General features: G+C 33.0%; 1 protein-coding gene across 1 annotated transcript; it reads left to right on the top strand.

Annotated features, from left to right (window-relative positions):
* Positions 1-274: 274 nt before the first annotated feature.
* Positions 275-5,162, top strand: LOC126892802 (uncharacterized). Its single transcript, XM_050662534.1, has 2 exons — positions 275-701; positions 1,263-5,162. Exon 2 carries the CDS (start codon positions 3,756-3,758, stop codon positions 5,151-5,153), a length of 1,398 nt encoding a protein of 465 aa, XP_050518491.1. The 5' UTR covers positions 275-701; positions 1,263-3,755; the 3' UTR covers positions 5,154-5,162.
* The last annotated feature ends 20,097 nt before the right edge of the window (positions 5,163-25,259 follow it).

The raw sequence follows: 25,259 nt of genomic DNA, 5'->3' as shown, positions 1-25,259 counted from the left end.
AATTAAATAAGTTACACACATTCTTCTTTTTGTCTCAATTACTTACTTACTTAATCCAGAACTCGTCTACCTTTCTTTTTCATTTTCTATTATAATTTTTTGATATTTAATCTGTACTTGTTTACCTTTATTCTTCTCTGTTTGTGCCCTTTTTCTTATGTGGTAGTCTATATCCCTTTCTTTTGCGGTGAGATCATTGTTAATATAGACTAGATTTCTCTTTTTCTTTAATTTATGTTTATTTTCTATTACTTTCGTTTTTCCTTCTTGTGACGTTCCGCCCCTTATAGAATCGATTATTGATGGGAAGATATTATTTAACTATCCAAAATATTATTTAATTATTTTCAGAATTATTTTCTTTCAATGTTTATTCAAATAGAACTTAAACCCATCTCAGAATTTTTAAATGCTTGATGACGTCACATTTAAAACGTGGCAACATTGGTTTCCCCACTTTGACAGCCAATGCTTAGTAGAGGGGTACGAAGGATTCAGCTGTGAACGTGAGCCTTGGATTGCCATTGTTTCTCGAGTGTTCGGTCTGAATCGTAGTGTGCGGGGTCATTAGACTCAATTATTCACCTCTAATTCTCAGTTCCAAATTGATTAAATATTACAATAAAAGTATAGTGAAGTTATCCAGCAGCAGTGGATTTGAAGAATTTTAGAGCATACTATATCCAATGAGTTCTACCCCGGTAAATACACATTTTATTAAGTATTTTATTCAGCCATTTTGGAAGTCCTTGACATTTGCTAACTAAGTTTCACATAGTCTATTTTCATGGTTTTTATGTTTTATTTTCATGGATCAAACTCATCTAGAGATAATTCAATATTCGTTGTTAATTTGTGCTTCCAGTTGGAAAATAGAGCTAATTTAAACTCCATTTTTTATATTCCTTTCAAGTCTACAGAACTCCTATCTTTTGAACGATGAACAAATAAGTATCCATCGCTTAGTCTTACTATATTTCATCCTTGTATAATATATCTATATACCGGTGTATATATTATAATAAAATATTCTTTCACAGTAATTATATTTTGTATTTCAATTGGAAATTACTTGTGTTATTTGACCAAGGTCATCTGATAGCAACCTGATAAAAGGTCAAGCTGTCTAGTCATTCAAGTTTTTGGACTTAATGACCTATTTCTTCTTATTCCCATAGGAATAAAAACACCTCCTCGTATCTCTTGCTTCTTTTTTTTGACATTGGTAGATTGGTAGTAACACCACACTGTGTTTTTTTTAGCACCTACCATGAAATCTTAAAGCCACCCTACAACAACACCAAGGCCAGACCACACAGAGAGAAACAATCAATAGGCGACCAGCCTGGATTATTTCCACATTTTCTTTTTTTGAGTACCTCCAGCTGCTTTCCAACAGTTTTGAGTACCTTCAGCTGCTTTCTACCAGTCTTCCTCTCCTGTACCTCCAGCAGGACAGCTGCTAGCGAGAGTTAGCACCCTTGGGTGCTCATTACATCAACTTCAAGATTAGGAAAGAGTGGTTTGTTTGGGAACATTTACTGTGCTCTTATTAAAGACAGACTGGTTTTGTGATATTTAGTACATTTTTTTTTTATAGTTCAATTGCACACACATTTTTCCTGCTTTATATTTTTTATAGGTTTTTTTTTCTTTACAACATAATATTTAATTGATAGCGTTCCCCAACACTCTGCAATCTATAAAGGTATAAATTTCTGAGCTCAGATATTTTCCCTGATAATAGTAGTCGGTACTCTTATCTTGATTATTTTTAGGCTGTGTTCCACTTTTGTATAATTATTTAAACTCATTCCATTATTTTAGTATATGTTTAATTAAATTTTTAAAAATTAACTTCACATATTAGTCAAAATTGTAATTATTAACTTTATTTAACTTGAACTTATTAACTTTACTTAACTTTAACTTATTAACTTTATTTAACTTTAACTTTAATTTATTAAATTCATATGAACTTCTGGATTCTAATCCCTCAGATTAGTTTTTGGTTTCACTTGTTATTATTACTATTATAAACCACGAGTTAGGAAAAGGATCTGTGTATCCACTCGTAGGTTTATTTATTCAATAAGGCTTGTGCCTGTCCCACTCACAGTGAGGTATTTATATGTTATATATAGTATCAGGTAGTATTTAATTAAGGTGTACGTATTATAAACGTACAATTATTATTTGGTGAGGGTTCTACTAACCTAGTTGTAAGTTGTACTTCCTGTATTAGAGGTACCCGTAGTCAGTTTTTCTAACCTTATAAAGAGTATTCTTAGATCATAGTTGTATGATGATTTTGTAATTGACTTTCACTAGTATCACTTTTTCCTGTCATGTTAGAGTTACACACTAGTTACTTGTCCTAACTCAGAGATTGTTAAAAAGATCTAGTAGTTACATTCAATAAATATACATTTATTGTGATTTTTTTTTTTCTTATTACTCCTTTATTTTTAGTAGTATATTTTATAATTTAATAATCTTTAATAACTTTTCACATACTTGTACTACAAATTTAACATACTCTATAGCAGCGTAGAATACCTGGAAGAGCGTTAACCTAGTTATCCTTCTTCTGGCGCCCAAAAATTCATTCTATTTTCAGTATATTATTATATTTACTCTATCTATTTTCTGAACATTATCTTCATATCTTCTTTTCGAGCCATCATTGTCACTTCCTTTAATCTATTGTCTGGCCAAAAATAGCCGTGCAAATTGGCCGAATCCTTCCTTGAGTGTCAAGTGGCCCTTCTCATACATATTTAGCTAGCCATTCAAGTTATATCTATCTATTAATGATTTCTCATCTCTAGTCCTGTATCAATTCGATATTCTTTGTCTTGGCATCCTTCCATACAAATACTACTACAAAGTTGTATTTTAGTTACTCCAGCTTCTTCAACGGAGAAGCCACACATTTTTGTCCTTTGGCTACATTAAGTAGATCTTCTTCTTTTTACTACTTCTGTTGGAGTTTACCACTCCCTTTTCATTCACTCCAACAGAAAATCATCAGCTAGTTGTTACATCGGCTTTCCAACGTGGTGGCTTTATTTTTGGTCTGAGACAGTATTCATTTAGGTCAATTCTTCTCTTTTATCTGAAATCTCTTTGTTATTTCCGTTTGGTATCCTATACACATATTGTTACTTATTTATTTTATTTTTAATTTCTGATACATATCAGGTATTCTTAAACGCTGTTTTGATTTTTGTTTATATTTTGGGACCTCATTATAGTATATGTTTGTGCAGCTTACATTCTGGGTTAGATTTTGAATTTTTATTGGGAACTTATATTTAATATTGCTATTAATAATATAATTCATATAACAATTTTATTTCTTCAGTCAATAGTGGTATAGTTGGAGGTACAACTAAGTGTTGATTATTATTATTATTATTATAGATATATATTTTTTCTAGAGTGGTGGTAAGTTACATATAAATAAAAAAATTTACTTCCAGTATTTAGGTAGTAGGTTTACTTGAGTATACAATATTTATTGGATTATTTATCCATTTATTTGATCTTATATATTTATTTGATCTTATTTATTAGATTATATACTGCATTATATATATATTTTTTTTTTTTGCTGGCTATTTTGATTTTGTTGGTGTGTTGCTGATATTTTCTCGGTTTATATTATATATATTTTGCGTGCAAACTTTCATATTTTCATATTTTTCATATTTCTGTTCTTTGGACTATTTGTCAATAACTTTGCTCTCATCATGTGTGCTTTTAAAGCTGAACATCTTCTGGTGGATGAATTGGATTATGAATTAAAGATTCGGGACATAATGCCAGAGGAGTCGACAACTGTCGATAAAAAACGCAATCTTTTGAGAGGTGCTTTGAAACAAGAAGCTGGCAATAGAAGTTTTCTCCAAATTTCAGCTGTATCCCTTCCTTTTGAGGAACAACAAAAAGGAATCACTGAAACATTGGACAGCTTGTCTAAAAAAATCGAAAAGTTTAGGGGAACTGTAAAGGATACAGAGTATGCGCGATTAACATCTCGTCTAGGCCATATTTCTGCCCGTGTACACTTGCTACACTGTCCTTCTGAAGAACAGGAACCGTTCAAGAGGTCTGTTTCTCTTAAAATATTAACACTAGAGGGTGAACTTGATTCTAGAGTTAACCCCATTGCTACCTCTACTCCTAATGCTTCAGTCAATGTACCTAGCTTTACGTACTCCAAACCTGTTCAAGTACACAAATGGGGTATTTCATTTTCAGGTGAAAAACAGCACACTGATGTGATGTCATTTTTAGAAAGGGTTGAATGTCTTCGAATATCTAGAGGTGTTTCTGAAGAGGATTTGTTTGCTGCTTCTGCTGAGTTGTTCACCGGGACCGCTTTTACATGGTTTATGAATAACAGGGGTAATTTTTCTTGTTGGTCTGATCTGATTAAAAAGTTGAAGTCGGATTTTCTTCCGTATTCATTCCAGGATGATTTATTAGATCAAATTAAGAATCATAAGCAGAAACCTGGGGAATCTGTTACTATGTTTATTAATACTATATTAGGTATGTGTAGTCGTTTAGACACTCCTTTGTCAGATTTAGCTAAAATTAAAATCATCCTTAAATGTCTATTGCCCTTTTATCATCAACAATTAGCTCTTATGGACATTCAGAACATTGATGACCTTACTATAAAATGCAAACGTTTGGAGGAAACGTTATCCTGGTCTTCTCAACCTCCATCCACATCTCGATCCTCTTCTAACTCTTCTTCTCAGCCAACTTCCTTTAGGCAACGTTCTTGGCTAAATAAGGGTCATGAACATAATGTTTCGGTTGTTAGTTCTCTTGTCTGCTGGAATTGTGATCAGCCTGGTCACCCATTTTACAATTGTGGGATTCCTCAAAATCGTATTTTCTGCCATGGTTGTGGCCGAGAGAACACCCTTAAAAGAAACTGTTCTAAGTGTTCGGGAAACGACACGTCGGAGGTCCGTCCCCTGAACGTTTCTCCGTCCAACATCCAATCAGGGAATCAAACCCCATCGTCAAACGAAACTGCTGGACCAAGCACATCCAGCAACCCAAACCCATCTTCACGAAAAGGGAAAGGGGTGTCGTTCAAGAAAGCAGCACACACCACAAAACAAAATTAAACCAGAAATTTATTTCTATAGATAATACGTTAGATTCGCTTGATTCAAATGATCACAGATGGTCATTTACAAACGCTTCTTTGATTGGTAGTGTTCAACGTAACAATAATAATTGTGATAGTAATGTGGTTCCATTATCTATATTAGATTCTAGTTTTGTTAATGATGATGATACGTCTGGGTTAGTTCCATATAACGGTTGTAGACAACCAAATACTTTAGATCTAGATATTAATTCGTTATTAGTTAGGAAACAAAATGATAATAGGCCATATCTTCCTATTCAAATTTTAGGACAATCGTGTTTAGCTTTGTTAGATAGTGGCTCTAATATTTCATTGATAGGGGCACATTCGTTAAATTTATTGAAAAATTCTAGTATTCCCATTATGCCCATTTCATCTTTGCAAGTATCTACTGCAGATGGTACAGTTCAGTCCATTACGGGCAAACTCCAAATTAAAATCACAGTGGCAGATTTATGTAGGGAAATTACATTTTATGTTATTCCTTCCGTGCAGAATTCTATAATTTTAGGTATGGACTTTTTCAATGCTTTCAATAGTACCTTAAGTTGTTCTGATTTTTCTTTTTCCATATCTGAATTTAATTTATCTACCCTTAGTGCTATTCACGATTTTGCTAGTTTATCAAGCTCTGAACAAAGGCAATTAGAGAGTATGATCTCTAAATTTACTACTCTTTCTTCAAAAGACAAACTAGGTCGTACGTCGTTAATCTCTCACACTATCGAAGTGGGAAATCCCACTCCTTTCAGATTATATCAGTACCCCATACCTCAAGCCTGGCAGGCAGATTTAGAAAAGGAAGTAGATTCGATGCTTGCTTTAAATATCATAGAACCTTCAACATCGTCCTACTGTTCTCCGCTCTGGTTAACGAAGAAGAAGGATGGATCCTTCAGGATCTGCTTTGACGGTCGAAAACTAAACAGTATCACAACTAACAGGGATGCTTATCCTATCCCCAGAATAGATGTGATTTTGAGCAAACTTCAGAATGCCAAATACATCTCTTCTATTGATTTGTCTAAGGCCTTCCTACAGATCCCACTGAGTGAAGAGAGCAAGAAGTATACTGCTTTTGCTGTCAGTGGTAAAGGATTATTCCAGTTTGTCACCATGCCTTTCGGTCTTGTTTCTGCTCCTCAGACAATGTGTCGTCTGATGGATTTAGTCATTGGTCCACCGTTAGAGCCCTATGTTTTCTATTATTTAGACGATATTTTGGTTGTCACTCCTGATTTTTCCCTTCATATGGAAATTTTAGATAAGTTATTTTTACGTCTTAAGGAAGCTAATCTAACGGTCAATCTGGATAAATGTCAGTTTTGTCGCCCTAGTCTTAAGTTCTTGGGTTATGTTGTGGATAACCAGGGGCTGAGGACTGATCCTGAGAAAATAGTTGCTATCAAAAATTTTCCTATACCAAAGACCACCACCCAAGTCCGTAGGATATTGGGAATGTGTGGCTATTATCGGCGATTTGTACCGTCCTACTCTACTTTGTTGTCACCTCTTACTGATCTTTTGAAGAACAGGAAAAAGGGACAGACCATTACTTGGACTCCTGAGGCTGACGAAGCTTTTAGGCACGTTAAAGATGCTTTAACGAGCGCTCCGGTTATGATGTCACCTAATTTTGATGAGCATTTTTATCTAATGACAGATTGCTCTAATACAGCTTCTGGAGGCGTATTATTTCAGTTGAAAGATGGCTCCGAACACCCCATAGCGTACACTAGTAAGAAGTTGAACAAGGCCCAGAAAAACTATTCAACTACGGAGAAAGAACTCTTAGCTATCATCCATGGGTTAGAAGCTTTTCGTTATTATCTGGAAGGTCGTAATTTCACTATAATTACTGATCATAGTTCCTTAGTATGGCTTCATAGTATGAAAAACCCTTCACAGAGGCTTTCTCGATGGATATGCAAACTGGCTGCCTATTCATATAAGATTGTCCATAGAAAGGCAAACGGGGTAGTGGTCGCAGATGCTCTTTCACGTGTCCATGATATTAATGTCCTAGATCTGTCCTCTTTAAGTCCTGATATGTGGTATCAGAATATGATTGATAGGGTCACTCAAGACCCACAAAAATATCCTGATTTTAAGGTAGAGAATAATATTCTGTACAAACACATCTTAAGTCCGATAGAGTCCTTATCCAATATGTCGGAGTGGAAAATAGTTGTACCTACGCCAAATAGGGAAAATATTCTGCATATGTTTCATGATGAAGTTACGGCGGGTCATTTTGGTTTTTATAAGACTTATCACCGTATTGCCGAATTATATTATTGGCCTGGTATGCGGAAGTCTATAAAAAGGTACATTTCTAAATGCATGGTTTGTGCTACTTGTAAACCAAGTAACCTACCACAGGCTGGACTTATGGGTTCCTTCAGGAACATAAATTTTCCTTGGCAGATGATCTCAATGGATCTCATTGGACCTTATCCTCGGAGTTACAAGGGTAATACCTATTGCCTGGTAGTTGTGGATTATTTCACTAAATTTCCTTTAGTTTGTCCCCTTCGCCAGGCCACAACTCCAGCAATTTTAAAATATTTGGAGGAACAAGTCTTTTTGGTGTATGGTGTTCCTCAAATTGTGTCATGTGACAACGGTCCTCAGTTTGTATCGAAGGCCTTTAAAGATCTTCTAGCTAAATATAAGGTTCAAAAGACCTTTTATAATGCTGCCTACCATCCACAAGCAAATCATACTGAGAGAGTAAATCGCAGTATTGTCACAGCTCTAAGGTCCTATACTTACCCTGATCACAGAGCTTGGGATCAATATATTCATTCCATAGCTCAAGCCATAAGGACTTCTGTCCATGAAGTTACCCAGTGCTCTCCAGCATATTTGAATTTTGGTAGGAATGTGGCTTTATCAGGTGATTATTTTGGTGTAATTTCAGACAATTCCGAAAATCTTCCTCAAATATCTGAGAAACTTCATCGCTTAGATGATCTCCAGACGTTACCTCATATTTTCGCAGACATTAGGAAGAAGTTAAAAACTTCTTACCTAAGGAACCAGCAGCACTATAATTTGAGGAAACGAGATCTGCGATTCTTTGTTGGTGATCGAGTCTTAAAGCGCAATTTTGTCAAATCCAATAAGGGTGAGGCCATTTCTGCAAAGTTTTGCCAGAAATATGTCCCATGTACTGTCTCAAGGGTAATATCTCCTTTGATTTATGAATTAAAGGACAATTCGACTAATAAGCGAATTGGTCAATTTCATGTAAAGGATTTACTGCCTGACAACACCATGGACGATGTGGATTCTTCAACTTTATCGGAAGAAGATTAGCTTAACAGGGTTGTTTAAGCTAATATCTTCCTGTGTTTGCCTTTAATTAGTTTTATTATGGTATAGTATTTTAGTTTAAATTGTTAATCACCAGATAATGCCTGACCATAGCAATTTTTATCCTTCGGCATGGCTTGATGATTTCTCACGTATTAGTTATTAGGTACCGAATTCTTGTGTAATACCGCTTGTATGAGTTTATTATTATTTTTTTTTTGTATTATAGATTGCATTTGAGTCATTATCGACAAATATTCTCAAATACTAATCCAGCCAGTAGTATTACCAAGTTAATAACCTCCACTTGTACTCTTAGTTTTGGACTCAACCTCTCAGAATAAAAGGGCTGTTGATTATTATATATTAAGATATTTGGATGTGTGGGCTCATACAAGTATTCTTGCTTAATATAGATGGAACTATGTTACACTACCATATCTTAGATTATGTGTTATATCTTGGATATTTGATTACATACCTATTATTTTTTTTCTTATTGTTTTTATATCATGTCATTGGATTTGCCATATTGGAAAGAAGTTGTGGTTGTTAATTTGTTATTGGGTTACTTTATTGATATTTGTCACAGGTACCTTAAATACTTTATATTAATTCGGATTCTTACTTCCTCCACAGGATGATTCTGGAATGAATTTGGAATTTTGATTTATAAATGAATTCTTGAGTCCTTCATATTTCTTCTTATGAACTAGTCTGTTAATGCTCAAAGTTGGTGAATACGTGGGTTCGAAGTTCAGCAACTGATCACTGCTATCCGATTTCGTAATCCATGTCTTTCTTGTCAGAGTAGGCAGATGTTTATCCATGATAATATTTCTGGTTGGGAAATGGTGTACAACACTTCCTAACCATTCTTGTGCAATTGTTCCAAATATTCCAGGCACATTTTCACACGATAATAGGGAAGTCTAGTTTGCTTATTTTATGTCTCTTAGTTCATAGTATATTGATGCTTGACTTTCCATAGACGTAGAGTCGTAATGTTAGTGATTAACCCACTGGGACAAATTATTGATTTTCTTTTTAGTAGATTCCCTCTTCTTTCCTTAGGCATTAATTGTTGCTTAGATTCAGGAATATCTCCTGGATAATCCTATGTATGTTCACATGAATATACAGTCTTATGAAAGATTGGGAGCTCGTTCCCGTCATATTTTGTATTTACCATGGAGTCATAGAACTTATAAGTTCATCCTTTATTTTTACTATTTAGTTTCGATAGGCTCATATTACCGGATGAGGGTAGATCTAGAGCTAATTTAGTTAGTTATTTAGTATTAGTGAGAATTGGTCCATAAATCTTCCTGATCGTTCTTCTTTGGATATGCTCCTATAAATCTGGTGTCCATTGCTAGTCCGATTTTGGATTAAGTGTCCGATTCTTCACTTATTTTGTTTATTTGGTTGTATAGGTTCGTATTACCGGATGTGGGTGTACGTAGACCTAATTTATTTATATGATTTAGTATGGATGTGAATTGGTCCATAAATCTTCCTGGTCGTTCTTCATTGGATATGCTTTTGTGAATCTGTTGTCCATTGATAGTCTGACTTTGGATTGAGTGTCTGATTCCACATTTATTTTGGTTAATGTGTTTGCATTCCTTTGGTATGTTCACTATTTATATTAGTTGGTATTGGTGAAAATTATTCTATAAATATTCCTAGTTGTTCTTCTCTGGATATGCTATTACGAATCTGGTGTCCATTGCTAGTCCAATTTAGGATTGAGTGTTTGATTCTTCACTTATTATAGTTATTGATTTCATTGGTGACTTTAGTATATGTACTTGCGTTATGGTATGAATTGGCTCTCACCTTTGCCTGGTTGTTCGTCCTTGGATATACTCCTTATAAATCTGATGTCCATGGATAGTTCAACTTTGGATTTACTGCCAATTCGACACTTATTTGTCATTATAAATTATGTCTCATCTTTAGCACTTTTACTAGGACTTCGGGTCATATTTTGCAATTTCCGGTATTTGCTGCAGTGACCATCCTACTTTCCCTTGATTATTAGTGGTGATTATTTGTAATCTTGCGAATCAACGGGGAATGATACACTAAGCACTACTACTCTAGTTTAATATTTTGAAAAAAAAAAAAAAAATTTTAAATAAAATTTTTTTTCTGGTGGTTGAAAGGGAATGTGACGTTCCGCCCCTTATAGAATCGATTATTGATGGGAAGATATTATTTAACTATCCAAAATATTATTTAATTATTTTCAGAATTATTTTCTTTCAATGTTTATTCAAATAGAACTTAAACCCATCTCAGAATTTTTAAATGCTTGATGACGTCACATTTAAAACGTGGCAACATTGGTTTCCCCACTTTGACAGCCAATGCTTAGTAGAGGGGTACGAAGGATTCAGCTGTGAACGTGAGCCTTGGATTGCCATTGTTTCTCGAGTGTTCGGTCTGAATCGTAGTGTGCGGGGTCATTAGACTCAATTATTCACCTCTAATTCTCAGTTCCAAATTGATTAAATATTACAATAAAAGTATAGTGAAGTTATCCAGCAGCAGTGGATTTGAAGAATTTTAGAGCATACTATATCCAATGAGTTCTACCCCGGTAAATACACATTTTATTAAGTATTTTATTCAGCCATTTTGGAAGTCCTTGACATTTGCTAACTAAGTTTCACATAGTCTATTTTCATGGTTTTTATGTTTTATTTTCATGGATCAAACTCATCTAGAGATAATTCAATATTCGTTGTTAATTTGTGCTTCCAGTTGGAAAATAGAGCTAATTTAAACTCCATTTTTTATATTCCTTTCAAGTCTACAGAACTCCTATCTTTTGAACGATGAACAAATAAGTATCCATCGCTTAGTCTTACTATATTTCATCCTTGTATAATATATCTATATACCGGTGTATATATTATAATAAAATATTCTTTCACAGTAATTATATTTTGTATTTCAATTGGAAATTACTTGTGTTATTTGACCAAGGTCATCTGATAGCAACCTGATAAAAGGTCAAGCTGTCTAGTCATTCAAGTTTTTGGACTTAATGACCTATTTCTTCTTATTCCCATAGGAATAAAAACACCTCCTCGTATCTCTTGCTTCTTTTTTTTGACATTGGTAGATTGGTAGTAACACCACACTGTGTTTTTTTTAGCACCTACCATGAAATCTTAAAGCCACCCTACAACAACACCAAGGCCAGACCACACAGAGAGAAACAATCAATAGGCGACCAGCCTGGATTATTTCCACATTTTCTTTTTTTGAGTACCTCCAGCTGCTTTCCAACAGTTTTGAGTACCTTCAGCTGCTTTCTACCAGTCTTCCTCTCCTGTACCTCCAGCAGGACAGCTGCTAGCGAGAGTTAGCACCCTTGGGTGCTCATTACATCAACTTCAAGATTAGGAAAGAGTGGTTTGTTTGGGAACATTTACTGTGCTCTTATTAAAGACAGACTGGTTTTGTGATATTTAGTACATTTTTTTTTTATAGTTCAATTGCACACACATTTTTCCTGCTTTATATTTTTTATAGGTTTTTTTTTCTTTACAACATAATATTTAATTGATAGCGTTCCCCAACACTCTGCAATCTATAAAGGTATAAATTTCTGAGCTCAGATATTTTCCCTGATAATAGTAGTCGGTACTCTTATCTTGATTATTTTTAGGCTGTGTTCCACTTTTGTATAATTATTTAAACTCATTCCATTATTTTAGTATATGTTTAATTAAATTTTTAAAAATTAACTTCACATATTAGTCAAAATTGTAATTATTAACTTTATTTAACTTGAACTTATTAACTTTACTTAACTTTAACTTATTAACTTTATTTAACTTTAACTTTAATTTATTAAATTCATATGAACTTCTGGATTCTAATCCCTCAGATTAGTTTTTGGTTTCACTTGTTATTATTACTATTATAAACCACGAGTTAGGAAAAGGATCTGTGTATCCACTCGTAGGTTTATTTATTCAATAAGGCTTGTGCCTGTCCCACTCACAGTGAGGTATTTATATGTTATATATAGTATCAGGTAGTATTTAATTAAGGTGTACGTATTATAAACGTACAATTATTATTTGGTGAGGGTTCTACTAACCTAGTTGTAAGTTGTACTTCCTGTATTAGAGGTACCCGTAGTCAGTTTTTCTAACCTTATAAAGAGTATTCTTAGATCATAGTTGTATGATGATTTTGTAATTGACTTTCACTAGTATCACTTTTTCCTGTCATGTTAGAGTTACACACTAGTTACTTGTCCTAACTCAGAGATTGTTAAAAAGATCTAGTAGTTACATTCAATAAATATACATTTATTGTGATTTTTTTTTTTCTTATTACTCCTTTATTTTTAGTAGTATATTTTATAATTTAATAATCTTTAATAACTTTTCACATACTTGTACTACAAATTTAACATACTCTATAGCAGCGTAGAATACCTGGAAGAGCGTTAACCTAGTTATCCTTCTTCTGGCGCCCAAAAATTCATTCTATTTTCAGTATATTATTATATTTACTCTATCTATTTTCTGAACATTATCTTCATATCTTCTTTTCGAGCCATCATTGTCACTTCCTTTAATCTATTGTCTGGCCAAAAATAGCCGTGCAAATTGGCCGAATCCTTCCTTGAGTGTCAAGTGGCCCTTCTCATACATATTTAGCTAGCCATTCAAGTTATATCTATCTATTAATGATTTCTCATCTCTAGTCCTGTATCAATTCGATATTCTTTGTCTTGGCATCCTTCCATACAAATACTACTACAAAGTTGTATTTTAGTTACTCCAGCTTCTTCAACGGAGAAGCCACACATTTTTGTCCTTTGGCTACATTAAGTAGATCTTCTTCTTTTTACTACTTCTGTTGGAGTTTACCACTCCCTTTTCATTCACTCCAACAGAAAATCATCAGCTAGTTGTTACATTCTGTATCTAACAATTCCACTAGGCATCTGTTTTCGCTGATTTTCTCAACTTCTTTTATATCTTCTTTTATGTCCTTTCTCATATCTTCCAGTATTTTCCTTACTTCCTCCATTTCTGAAACTTATTTTATTCAGCAGTCTCCGCGTTAAAAGCTTATTCCCAGGTCCACCCTGCAGAGGCCTAAACTTTTCTCTGAGACTTTTACTGAACTGTGAAGTTATATTAAAAATCTTACCTTAGTCCTTTCTTGTTAATTTTGTTACTTACTTTGTTCACTATACTATAATAATACTATTTATATTGCACTATTCCCTAAATAAGTTTTTTAACTAGTTCAATTTATTTAAGTTTGTAAACAATCGATTTATCGTTTTTGTTTTCGATATCAAAATACACTAATTACATTTATTTGACCTCGACAAACGTGATATTTTCCGGTATACGAAATTTATATATCGCCGCTGTCTTGGCCACACGTCTTAACACCTCGGCTTCTCGACTCGAACTAGGTAGTGGTAGAGGGGAAACCCATAGAACAGCTAAAAAAGTTCAAATATCTAGTCGTAGAGTTATCAAGTTATCATGATCCAGCCAGAGACCTAAGAGGACAAATTAACAAGGCTTGTCCGGATGTTTGAGAGATGTCGTCTGGAATAACCCATATATGAGAATGGACAGCAAAGTTAGAATTTATAAAACTTGCATCAGACCTGTTATGACTTATGGCATTGAATCAAGAGAAGACACAAATTAGACCAAAAGCATGCTACGAACAGCCGAAATGAAGACACTAAGAGCAATAGCAGGGAAGACAAGAAGAGATAGAATACGAAACAACATCATCAGGGAACAATGTGGCGTGCAAGATGTAGTCAGATGGAGCAGGCAAAGACGAAGAGAATGGTTCAGTCATGTAAAAAGAATGGAGGAGCACAGACTACCAAGAATTGCTCTAGAAGGAAAACCAGCGGGCAAGCGTCCACTGGGGAGACCACCAAAAAGATGGAGAGATATCTGGCAGTCTACCTCTGACGAAATACTTCAACGTCGGAATTAACAGATCGACAGATCTACAACAAGTATAAGAAGAAGAAGAATAATATAAACATTAATATAATTATTTATACAGGGTGTCCAAAAAATGTTTTTTTAAATTAATTTTTAAATTAACTGGTACACAAAGATGAATTTATGTAATTTGTTTAATTCTAAATATATTTTATTCGTGCCAGAAAACAAAAATGTTTTATTTAAAAAATAAACATTGATTTTCGCTTAAGCGTAATGTTAAACTTTCAAGAGGCAGGTGGGTGGCAGCTCTAACATTGAATTTAAGCGAAAAGCAATATTTATTATTTGTCAAATAAACATGTACATGCATTCTTCTTTTTGTCTCAATTAATTTAATTAAAAAATTATTTTTGGACACCCTGTATAAATAATTATGTTATTGTCTGTATTAGTAAATAGGCACGCTAATAACCGGCAAAATGGCACAAAAGATGGAAAACGCATTAAGTTGTGCGATAAAAAGAAATGAAGCTAGTCGAGTTGGCAAATTTAGCTATATTAATATGGTCGGCGTTTAATTCCGTTGGAAAATTTACCCTAAACAAGAGCGGATAAGATACTAACAAATTGGCAACACTGTTAAAATGACCATGATAATATTCTACTGACTAGTAGCGTAGATATCTAATTTTAAATTACATAAAAGTTATTTTTTTTAAACATTTTGATTTTAAGACAAGTGTAAATGGGATCGTCGCACGTCCCCAAATTATGTGGGTAATATTTTACAAAATAGTTTATAAAAATATAGTTTAAATAAAAAATATCGGTGTTATCAACTTCTGTGATATTTCTCGGAAGTGAATGTATTATTCAACTAGCATGTAATGATGTCTATTACTCACGATGATGAAGTTTGTAACACGAGCCGAAGGAGAGTGTCGTATTTCCCCAGAGTGAGTAATAGCCATTACATACGAGTAGAATACTATACTTTTTCTACGACCTTTTTTATTTAAATTAGAAAAAATATAATTATCAACTACTCGAGATTAGAATTATAATTTACAAAAATACATTTTGTTCACCAGTACTCGGCTGAATAATTGGTTGCTTATTATTACCAATGCTGTCTAAATTATGTATTGTAAAAAACACAACAACAAATAGTAAATTCAAGTTACATTCATTTCCGAAAAATTATAAGTATAAATTACCTACTACTGTCATTGTAATAAATAGAAAATGGCCATTATCGGTGAACGTATTTTAAAAAGTTTTAATGTACATTTACATTAAACTATACAGTGATGAGCTCGCTAATAACCGGCAGAATATCGCAAAATATTGAAAATACATTGAGTTATGAGATAAAAAGGAATGAAACTAGTGTAGGTGGGAGATAAAAACTTTGTACTTTTTGTCCTATCAAGAAGTGTGTTTATACCCTGTTTTCAAAGATATATAAGCAGAACGAGAATATCTACAATTACAAGAGAAATAAAGGTTTCAAATAACACCTAATTCAAATGAAGTACTTACCAAAGAATATAGACGTGAGTAGATGGGTACGGCCCTGTAACCTTTTAGCATAGGATTTTGCGTTCCAACTGAGTAGGTGCTATGGAGGTGCATAGATTTGACAACGTCCGTAGTCACCGTCATCTCACTACCACCCGCACTGCGGCCGCAACATCCCTCGTCAACAAGCCTACTTATAAACGTGACCATCTGTGTCATATAAAAGCTTCTTTTAGGAGCTATATATTCTTTTTACTTACCATCTATTATCACTAGTATCACTCGTATCATCTAAATTTATAGTTTTTTTTTGATTAATGTTGGTAAATATTTAAGATAGTCATTTTCCACTCCGATCACATGTTTGATTACATTTTTCCAGTTGGTTTCTGTGATTTTTGTGACTTCTCTTCTAATTAACTGGAGAACAGTAGAAGAAAATAGCCACGTTTCTTCTCCTTATGTTTCCTTTAGTTGAGCCCATATTAACTCTATTGGGTTCAATGTACAATAATAAGGAGGAAGTCTAAGCACAGTATGCCCATTACTACGAGCACATTTGTCAACAACATATTCCTTTTCGTACTGTCTACTATGAACAACCTCCAACAATTGCTGTTTGGTATACGATGCCTCAAAATACAAATCTTCCGTAAATAAAAATTCCTGAATTTGTAATTTATTCCAACTATTATTTGGAATTCTTTTCATTAACCTTGAATGATATGATGCGTTGTCCATGACAATCACACTATGTTTGGGTAATTTCGGAAGAAGAGATTTTTCAAACCATGATTCAAAAATTGAACTTTCCATATCGGCATGATAATCTAGAGACGCGCCTTTAATTTGTTTTTCAGATAATAATAATGCATCGTCGATCCATCCATTTTCTCCACCGCAGTGTAAAATTATAATCCTCTTTCCTTTATAGGGCGGTACTGAGTTGAAACACTTTTTGTTATTATTTGTCCCAACTTTTTTTCACGGTGTCATAAGTATCATACCAGGTCTCATCTAAATAAACAATATTTCTTTTCATTTTTCGATATTCAGTTATCTGTCTTATATAACTGTTTCTTAAAGAAATTATTCTAGTACTTTCCATTAGCGTCTGGCGCTTGTATATTGTTTTGTACTTAAAATTATTCGCTTTAAGAAATAATCGAAGTGTTGTTGCTGAACATGAGAGAATGCCCTTTCGAACTAATTCACTTCGAAAGCTTTCAATAGTTGGAAAAATATTAGCCGCATACATTTGGTATATTGCTCTGGTTATAGGTTCAATTAAGTGCGGTTCTATTTTTCTGAACTTGCCACAATCCTTTCTCTTCTGTCTAGAAGATGTTTCTCTTATAATCTTGTAGCAGGTTGCTTTGGGCACTTTGGTTAAAAAACATATTTCTGCAATTGCCTTTGATTTAGACAATTCAGAACACAGTCCTTCATAAACGTTTTTCAGCATACGTTTGTCACCATCAGAAAGGTATTGAAAATGTCGCTTACGTTTTACTACACACCTTTGTATATCTTCCAATTGATTAGAGGGTTCCATTGTCTCTTCAGCTGAAGAAATATTATCGCACCACGGACGCAACATTTTAAAAGTATCAAACGTATAAAAACGTAAAAAAAGTATCACGTAAAAACTTATCAAAAAAAGTATAAAACGTAAAATGTAAAAAGTTTTCCGTAGAAAAAACACTGACAAAGTTACGACCAAACTCACTTGCAGTTCACTATTTGAAATTTGAATTTAACTGAACGCTGTAGCAGATGTGGTTATACTAAAAATATTCTAGTTTCCCAAAAATCTGTTGGTCATATCGGCAATTTAAAAATAAAATATAAAAATTTGCCTACCTAAGTGTTCTCTGTCCCGTGCCTTCGGCACTGGACGGTCGAAATCTGACACCCTATGACTCTGCAGGCTCAGTCAAATACTGTTATATCGTTACCCCAAGCACCCCAAATATGAATAAGTCTGCCAACAAAAGATAACGCATTATGATTTGTCATAACAACGATATTAGACTAAGAGCCGCTATAGGTGAAAATTCTTAATCATTTTAGGCACGACGGGACCCTATAACTTAAATAGTAGAACCTAAAAGAAAACGTTTGAGCACTGTGCCGTCACTTTTCAGTGGCACATGCGTCTACAGTGGCGCATCAAACTTTCCACTTATGGACGGGATACATAAATTAAAAAATACCCTCCCTCATTACCAGAATTTAATTTTTTTCATTTTTTTTAAGTTTTATGTGATTAAGACATAAGATTCATCGTACTTTTAACCCACCACCCCCTTTTCCCTGCCCCCACCATCAAAAACTTTATTTTTCGATTTTATTTTTTTTGGTGGGATGCAATCAATTTTAAAATTTCAAAAAATTTACACGCATAGTTAAGGCATTTATAAAACACGTCTATTTTTTATAGACCTATGGGTTGAATGTACATAACCTCAAAAAAATTTTAAATTTTTTTTTTTGAAAAAAAGTATATAACCTTTTTTTGGGGGTAGCTGCAGGTCTAATTTTTTCTTGGTCTTGTGTATTTTATCAAACACTATATTTCTAATTTTTTTCAGATTTTTCTGTAACGTTAGTCACCTTCAAAAATCCAAAAAACTGTTTTTTAAGGGCGTTTTAGGGGGTTTGAACGTGTTTTTCTGATTTTTAAATATTCTAAAGAACTCAGTTACTTCAAGTTATATATAACCTATAAAAACAAAATTGATTTGATATATTATGAAGTCTATAAAATAGAGAAAATCACCCAAAACCCCCCAAAAAACAGTTTTTCGGATTTTTGAAGGTGGGGAGACTTACGGAAAAATCTGAAAAAAATTCAAAATATAGTGTTTGATAAAACACAAAAGATTAAGAAAAAATTAGACCTGCAGCTATTCCTCAAAAAAAGTTTAACGCTTTTTTGAAAAAAAAAATTCTTTTAATTTTTTGAGGTTATGTACACTCTACCTATGGGTCTATAAAAAATAGGCATGTTTTATAAAAGCCTCAACTATACGTGTGAATTTTTTGAAATTTTAAAATTGATTGCATCCCACCAAAAAAAAAATAAAAACGAAAAATGAAGTTTTTGATGGTGGGGGCAGGGGGAAGGGGGTGGTGGGTTAAAATCACGATGAATCCTATGTGTTAATCACATAGAACTTAAGAAAAATAAAAAAAATTTAATTCTGTTAGTAAGTTCTGTTAACTTTTAATTTATTTATCCCGTCCATAAGTGGAAAGTTTGATGCGCCACTGTCGACGCATGTGCCACTGAAAAGTGACGGCACAGTGTTCAAACGTTTTCTTTTAGGTTCTACTATTTAAGTTATAGGGTCCCATCGTGCCTAAAATGATTAAGAAATTTTACCTGTAGCGGCTCTTAGTCTATATCCGATGTTTTCATTGGCCGTTGGTCCACGTGGACTGATCAAGTTCCATGAAAATTTCATCTGGTTGATTGCCCATATTTTAAAACATTCTACCAGGCACGTCTGAATGTAAATATCGAGTGGAATCTTAAAATTTTGTACTATTATACGTCTGAGTCATTGATAATTTTACAGACTCCTGATAGAGTACTTTTTTATTGCCTGATCTTATTACAGATACATATATTTTTACACAGTCTCACGGTAAAACGTTCCATACTTCCAGGAATATTATAATCTTCGTATTAGATTGTTGCTTCATAAGTTCCAGTCAGTATAAAGATGGCCATGAATGTGTTCTGGATATTTTAACTAATTGAAGTTTATTATGTGTAACAGGTTCCCTAGACCTGGAAATTTCTGTTCCGAGTATTTCTTGCTTGCTAGTAAGTTATCTTCAAACATTTATTAACATTTGAAGACTCCTTTCTTTATATTTATAAGTTCTGTGTATAAGTGAGCCGATATAATGGTCTATGTTGGTTAATGATAATGCACGAAGATATCAATGTTCTATGATTAAAAACCATTTGACCATCATCAAAAAGAAAATTTTTATTATTTCAGTATTAAAATTTTAGAATATTTCCATAATAAAAACATCTACTTATTATATCACCACTATGAATATAATACACACACCCAAACTTATATGGAATCATCTGATATTTCTTACTATTCCGTGCGAATTTAAAAAAACAAACACACGAAGTCAAACATTATTTATTTTAAAGCAATTGAATAACAAATACATAACAATTAAATAAAACAATAAAGTATTTAACAAACAAATTGAAAGTAGTTGTTTTAAAGTCAATAGCATACAAAATTTCAATGTAAAATGAATAATGTTTAACTTGTTTTTATTTATTTTTTTTTTGTATTTTGTGGTAGTCAGTGTCATCACCTCTAGTCCTTATGCAAGTTTCAGTTTGCGTGAGCACGCTACTAATCAAATTATCAACATTTTGTTGTGGCAGGTTGCTCCATCCTTTAAAAGCAGCTTGTACTAGCCGTGCGGTGTTTTGGGGATTATCCCGGCAAGCTCTAATTTTTCTTTTAAGCATATCCCACAAATACTCTATAGGATTAAGCAGGGGTGAGCAAGCAGGCCACTCCAAACAAGGGATACCTTCTGCTTCAACGATGTCTGTAGTCACTCTAATGGTATGTAGAGGTCCATTATCATGCAATAAAATTATACTTTCTCCTGTTTCACCTCTCCAGAGCCTGACTACAGGTTATCAACATACCTGTGAGCATTTTAAGTTGATTGGATGAAAATTAAAGGAGTTCTTTTACGGATCACAATTCCTCTCCAGAACATTACACTTCCCCTTGTATATTTGTGAACAGATCTGACAGTTTTCGTTCTTGCTTGTCTTCTTTGACCTCTAAGTACACGATTTCGTGTGTCATCTGATTTTCCATCTGATTACATTAAATCCTGACTGTTTTTGAAAGTAGCACATTTTGTCAATTCCCAATGTTCCAGTTTTGGTGGTGAAGACACTAATTTAGGCGATCAATCTTGTGCTGCCTGGATAACTCGGGAACCCATAACTGTCTCCTGCTGTATACTTCTTGGTACGAACTCTTCTTCTTATCGTTTCAACTGAAACAGTACACCTGTAGCTTCCAAAAGCTGCCTTTGGAGCTGCAGGTGAGAAATGGTTGGGTGTCTTCCATCTGATTGGACAATTAAACGATCGTGGAGAGCCGTTATTACCTTTAGCTACTTTCCCTTGCTTTATTTTTGAGCTTTTCTAGTTCTGGTTACCTAGCATATGTTTTGGACAGAACGCCCTGTATTACGCCTAGCTCTGCAGCTATGTCCATCTGAGAACATCACTTTCTCGACAAGACCAATAATCTTTCCTCGTTGTAAGTTGTATAACCCCACATGAGGCATACTTTCGTTTTTGGACGCAAAAGTTAGTTTATTTATTTTCGTTCAACTTGCAACTCAAGCAAATAATCTATACCGTACCGGGCTGTACTATCCGATTGTCTTTTATATTTGTTTATTTTTAATAAAAACCTTTAATCTTCGCAACAATAACAAGTTTTTTCAAAAGAAATAAATATTACTTTGAAATACATGGTGATTCCATATAAGTTTGGGTGTGTGTAAATGTATAGTCTTACCAAGGCCATATTATGTATTGTTTAATGTTTTGATAGCAGACTGTAATGTAACTCTGGAATCTGTATTATATTTGGGTTTCTTTAACTAAACTTACTTATTTTGTAATCTAATATTTATACTTTTTTAAAATATATACAGGGTAGTTCATCTTATTCGCCTCGGTTTCTGTACGGAAAACCACTTGATATTTAAAAAAATTTGTTCACAGAAATATACAGGGCCTTTAATACTACAATCTAAAAATAATGTGAATTATACAGGGTGCTCCAAAAAAGAGTGGTATATCAAAGTTATATTTTTTCTTATGGGATGCCCTATATCTGATGAGACTACTGAATTGACCTTAAAAAAATAAGCTATACTTTCATAAGGGTTCCCTATACCTAAATACAAGGTTTTTTGATTTATTTCGATTTTTATGAAAATGTGAGGTTCAAGAAAAAAATAAATATGTACGAATCTAAGAATCAGTAACAAATTTTTTCTTGGATCTTCATAATAGACTATTTAGCATACTTAAACAGATGCTTACTGCAACAAAATTTCTTACAGGGTGGTCAAAATATGAGATTGTTCTAGTAACAAATTCAAAATGTAATAACTTACTTATTTTAAATGGAACACCCTGTATCTTACTAGTCTATCGCGTAGAAAATTTACTTAGCCTTCAATTTATATTAGCGTTTCCTATACCTATCTTTTTACAGGGTGGTCAAAATATTAGATTGTTCTATTAACAAATTCAAGCTGTAATAACTTACTTATTTTAAATGGAACACCCTGTATCTTACTAGTCTATCGCGTAGAAAATTTACTTAGCTTTCAATTCTTATTAGGGTTTCCTATACCTATCTTCTTTCATTTTTTAAATATTTAAAGATTACGTAATTTGTAAGCTTTACATATTAGTACCTATGTCGTTATGTACAACACATCGCCAACACCGGCAATATACTTATGTTAATATCTTAGTTAAGATATTTTCGTTAATAAATTCACATTTTTATCATTTAATCACACAGAGTGTTCTTATTTTAAATGACATACTCGATATTCTATTCTTTATAATGGAAGATATTTAAAATCTCTTCAATTCGATGTAAACACTCTCAATACACATGTTATTCTGTAAATATAAATTCCCATGTTATTCTGTAAATACCCATTTTTACATATTTTTGTACAATAGGCTCGTTTTCGTCATAGTAGTCATTGCATTTAATTGTTTGTAATTGCGATTCAAACAAAAAGTGGTGTTCTTAAATTTACTTAATAACCGTTGGTTTATGATATGGAAAATACTTATACGGAATGAAATATAATTTAAATATCTTCCAGAATACGGCATCTAATATAGGGTATGCAGTATAATATAAACATGCCACATGTAGGCCAAAATCAACTAAAATAATACAACACTCTGTGTGATTACATGGTAACAATGAACATTTTTTTAATGACAGTATCTTGTCTAAAAATATTGCCGGTGTTGGTGATGTGTTGTACATAACCACGACAGAGGTACTTAATTCTAGTTTTTAAAGCTTACAAATTAGGAAATCTTTAAATATTTAAAAAATGAAGACAGAAATAGGAAACTCTAATAAGAATTAAAAGCTAAATACATTTTCTGCGCGATAGACTAGTAAGATACAGGGTGTTCCTTTTAAAATAAGTAAGTTATTACAACTTGAATTTGTTAATAGAACAATCTAATATTTTGATCACCCTGTAAAAAGATAGGTGTAGGAAACCCTAATAAGAATTGAAAGCTAAATAAATTTTCTACGCGACAGACTAGTAAGACACAGGGTGTTCCATTTAAAATAAGTTATTACAGCTTGAACTTGTTAATAGATCAATCTCATATTTTGACCACCCTGTAAGAATCTTTGTTGCAATAAGCATCTGTTTAAGTATGCTAAATAAGATGCTAAATTAGTATGCTTAATTATTAAGAATTTGTTACTGATTATTAGATTCGTAGATATTTATTTTTTTCTAAAACCTTACATTTTTATAAAAATCGAACTAAATCAAAACAAAAGGTATAGGGAACCCTTATGAAAGTATAGCTTATTTTTTAAGGTCAATTCAATAATGTCATCAGATATAGGGAATTCCATAAGAAAAATATAACTTTGATATACCACTCTTTTTTGGAGCACCCTGTATATAACATTATTTTTAGATTGTAGTATTAATGTCCCTGCATATTTCTGTGTAGAAATTTTTTTAAAATATCAAGTGGTTTCCCGTACAGACACCGAGGCGAATAAGATGAACCACCCTGTATAATGAGTACATAGATACCCATATTTGCATAATTTTGACTATTAGATTACAACACAAATCTCAGTTTGGTGATACTAAAACATTTAATAAGGAAATATTACTAAGAGAAGGGATTCTATATACAATAATTTCAAGAATTTTACTACTTTGATAGCAGAGACTGTAATAATTCTAGAATCTATTATATAATCATTTCTTTAACTAAAAGTACTTATTTGGTAATGCAATATTTATACTTTTTTTTAAATGTAGAGTATATTATATATTTACATAATTGTGGTCATTAGATTACAACAAAAATCTCAGTTGATTATAATAAAAAAATTTGATAAGGAAATATTACCACATACTAAGACAGTGGTTTTATATACAATATTCCAAAAATTTTACTATGTAGTTGGTTCGCTAAACTCGGACACAACTGGCTAGTGATTTTAGTAAGTAATTTAATAAAAAAATAATTACTAAATAGTAATTTTGCCAATTTTGACATATAATCCATAGTACTTGTATAAAATATTTCCTCTCAAAAAATGAACCTGGTGGTTTTTGCAAGCATGCTGATGATATGTACAGTGGTAAATGTAGTGGACTAAACAAAATCTCAAAATCAGATGAATGCAGTTTATATTTCCATTGTGCTCTGGAATAATACTTTTTATTATTAACACTAAAAACTAATTATTAATTTACATCTTGTTCATCTACTGGCTGTGAATCAGAGACTTCTTCATTTTCCTCCACAAGCTCTATATTTTCATTGCAGTTGAAAATTTCTCTAATGGCACTTGACAAACAAGAAGCCGCTTGCTTGTTTAATGAGTCTTCTGACTCTCTAGCCTCGACCCCAGACCCATGAATGTATTTGTGGATCTCATTATAGTAATAAGGGTTTGATATATAAATCTGTAAATGATAATAAATGTTAATGTTTTTTTACTTATTCGACAGTATAGGACAAATCAATACAGTGGAACCCGATAAGTCAGATTAATTGGGACTGCAGCTGATCCGGGTTAGCCGGAGAATATGGTAAAAAGTAATAAAATATGGTATACATATACATACTTACAGATAAACTAGATTATGATTGCAGAAACATGAAATATATGCACAGTAAATCTAAATTACGTACAGTTGTATACAGTATTGTTTATTTCTTGTTAAAAAACTCTGTCAAAGTGAAAAAATGTTTGTTTTGTCTGATAAAAATCGGTCCGGGTTATCGGAGGCCGACTTATCGGGGTTCCACTGTAATATGAAGGCTTACTTGCCTTATTATAATATAAAATACTTACATCGTCAGCACCTGCACCACTTTTGACGGAAGATGCTACTTTCTTGGCTTCGGCCAAATAGGTTGCCCTAAGCGAATTAAATTT

The sequence above is a fragment of the Diabrotica virgifera genome, chromosome 9 (genome assembly GCF_917563875.1).
Source record: "Diabrotica virgifera virgifera chromosome 9, PGI_DIABVI_V3a".
Taxonomy (NCBI): Eukaryota; Metazoa; Arthropoda; class Insecta; order Coleoptera; family Chrysomelidae; genus Diabrotica; species Diabrotica virgifera.
Note: the sequence above shows the minus strand (reverse complement) of the source record. Positions and strands in the feature narration are given on the sequence as shown.

Coding starts and splice junctions, on each gene's coding strand:
- LOC126892802 (XM_050662534.1), top strand. CDS start 3,756: ATGTGTGCTTTTAAAGCTGAACATCTTCTGGTGGATGAATTGGATTAT.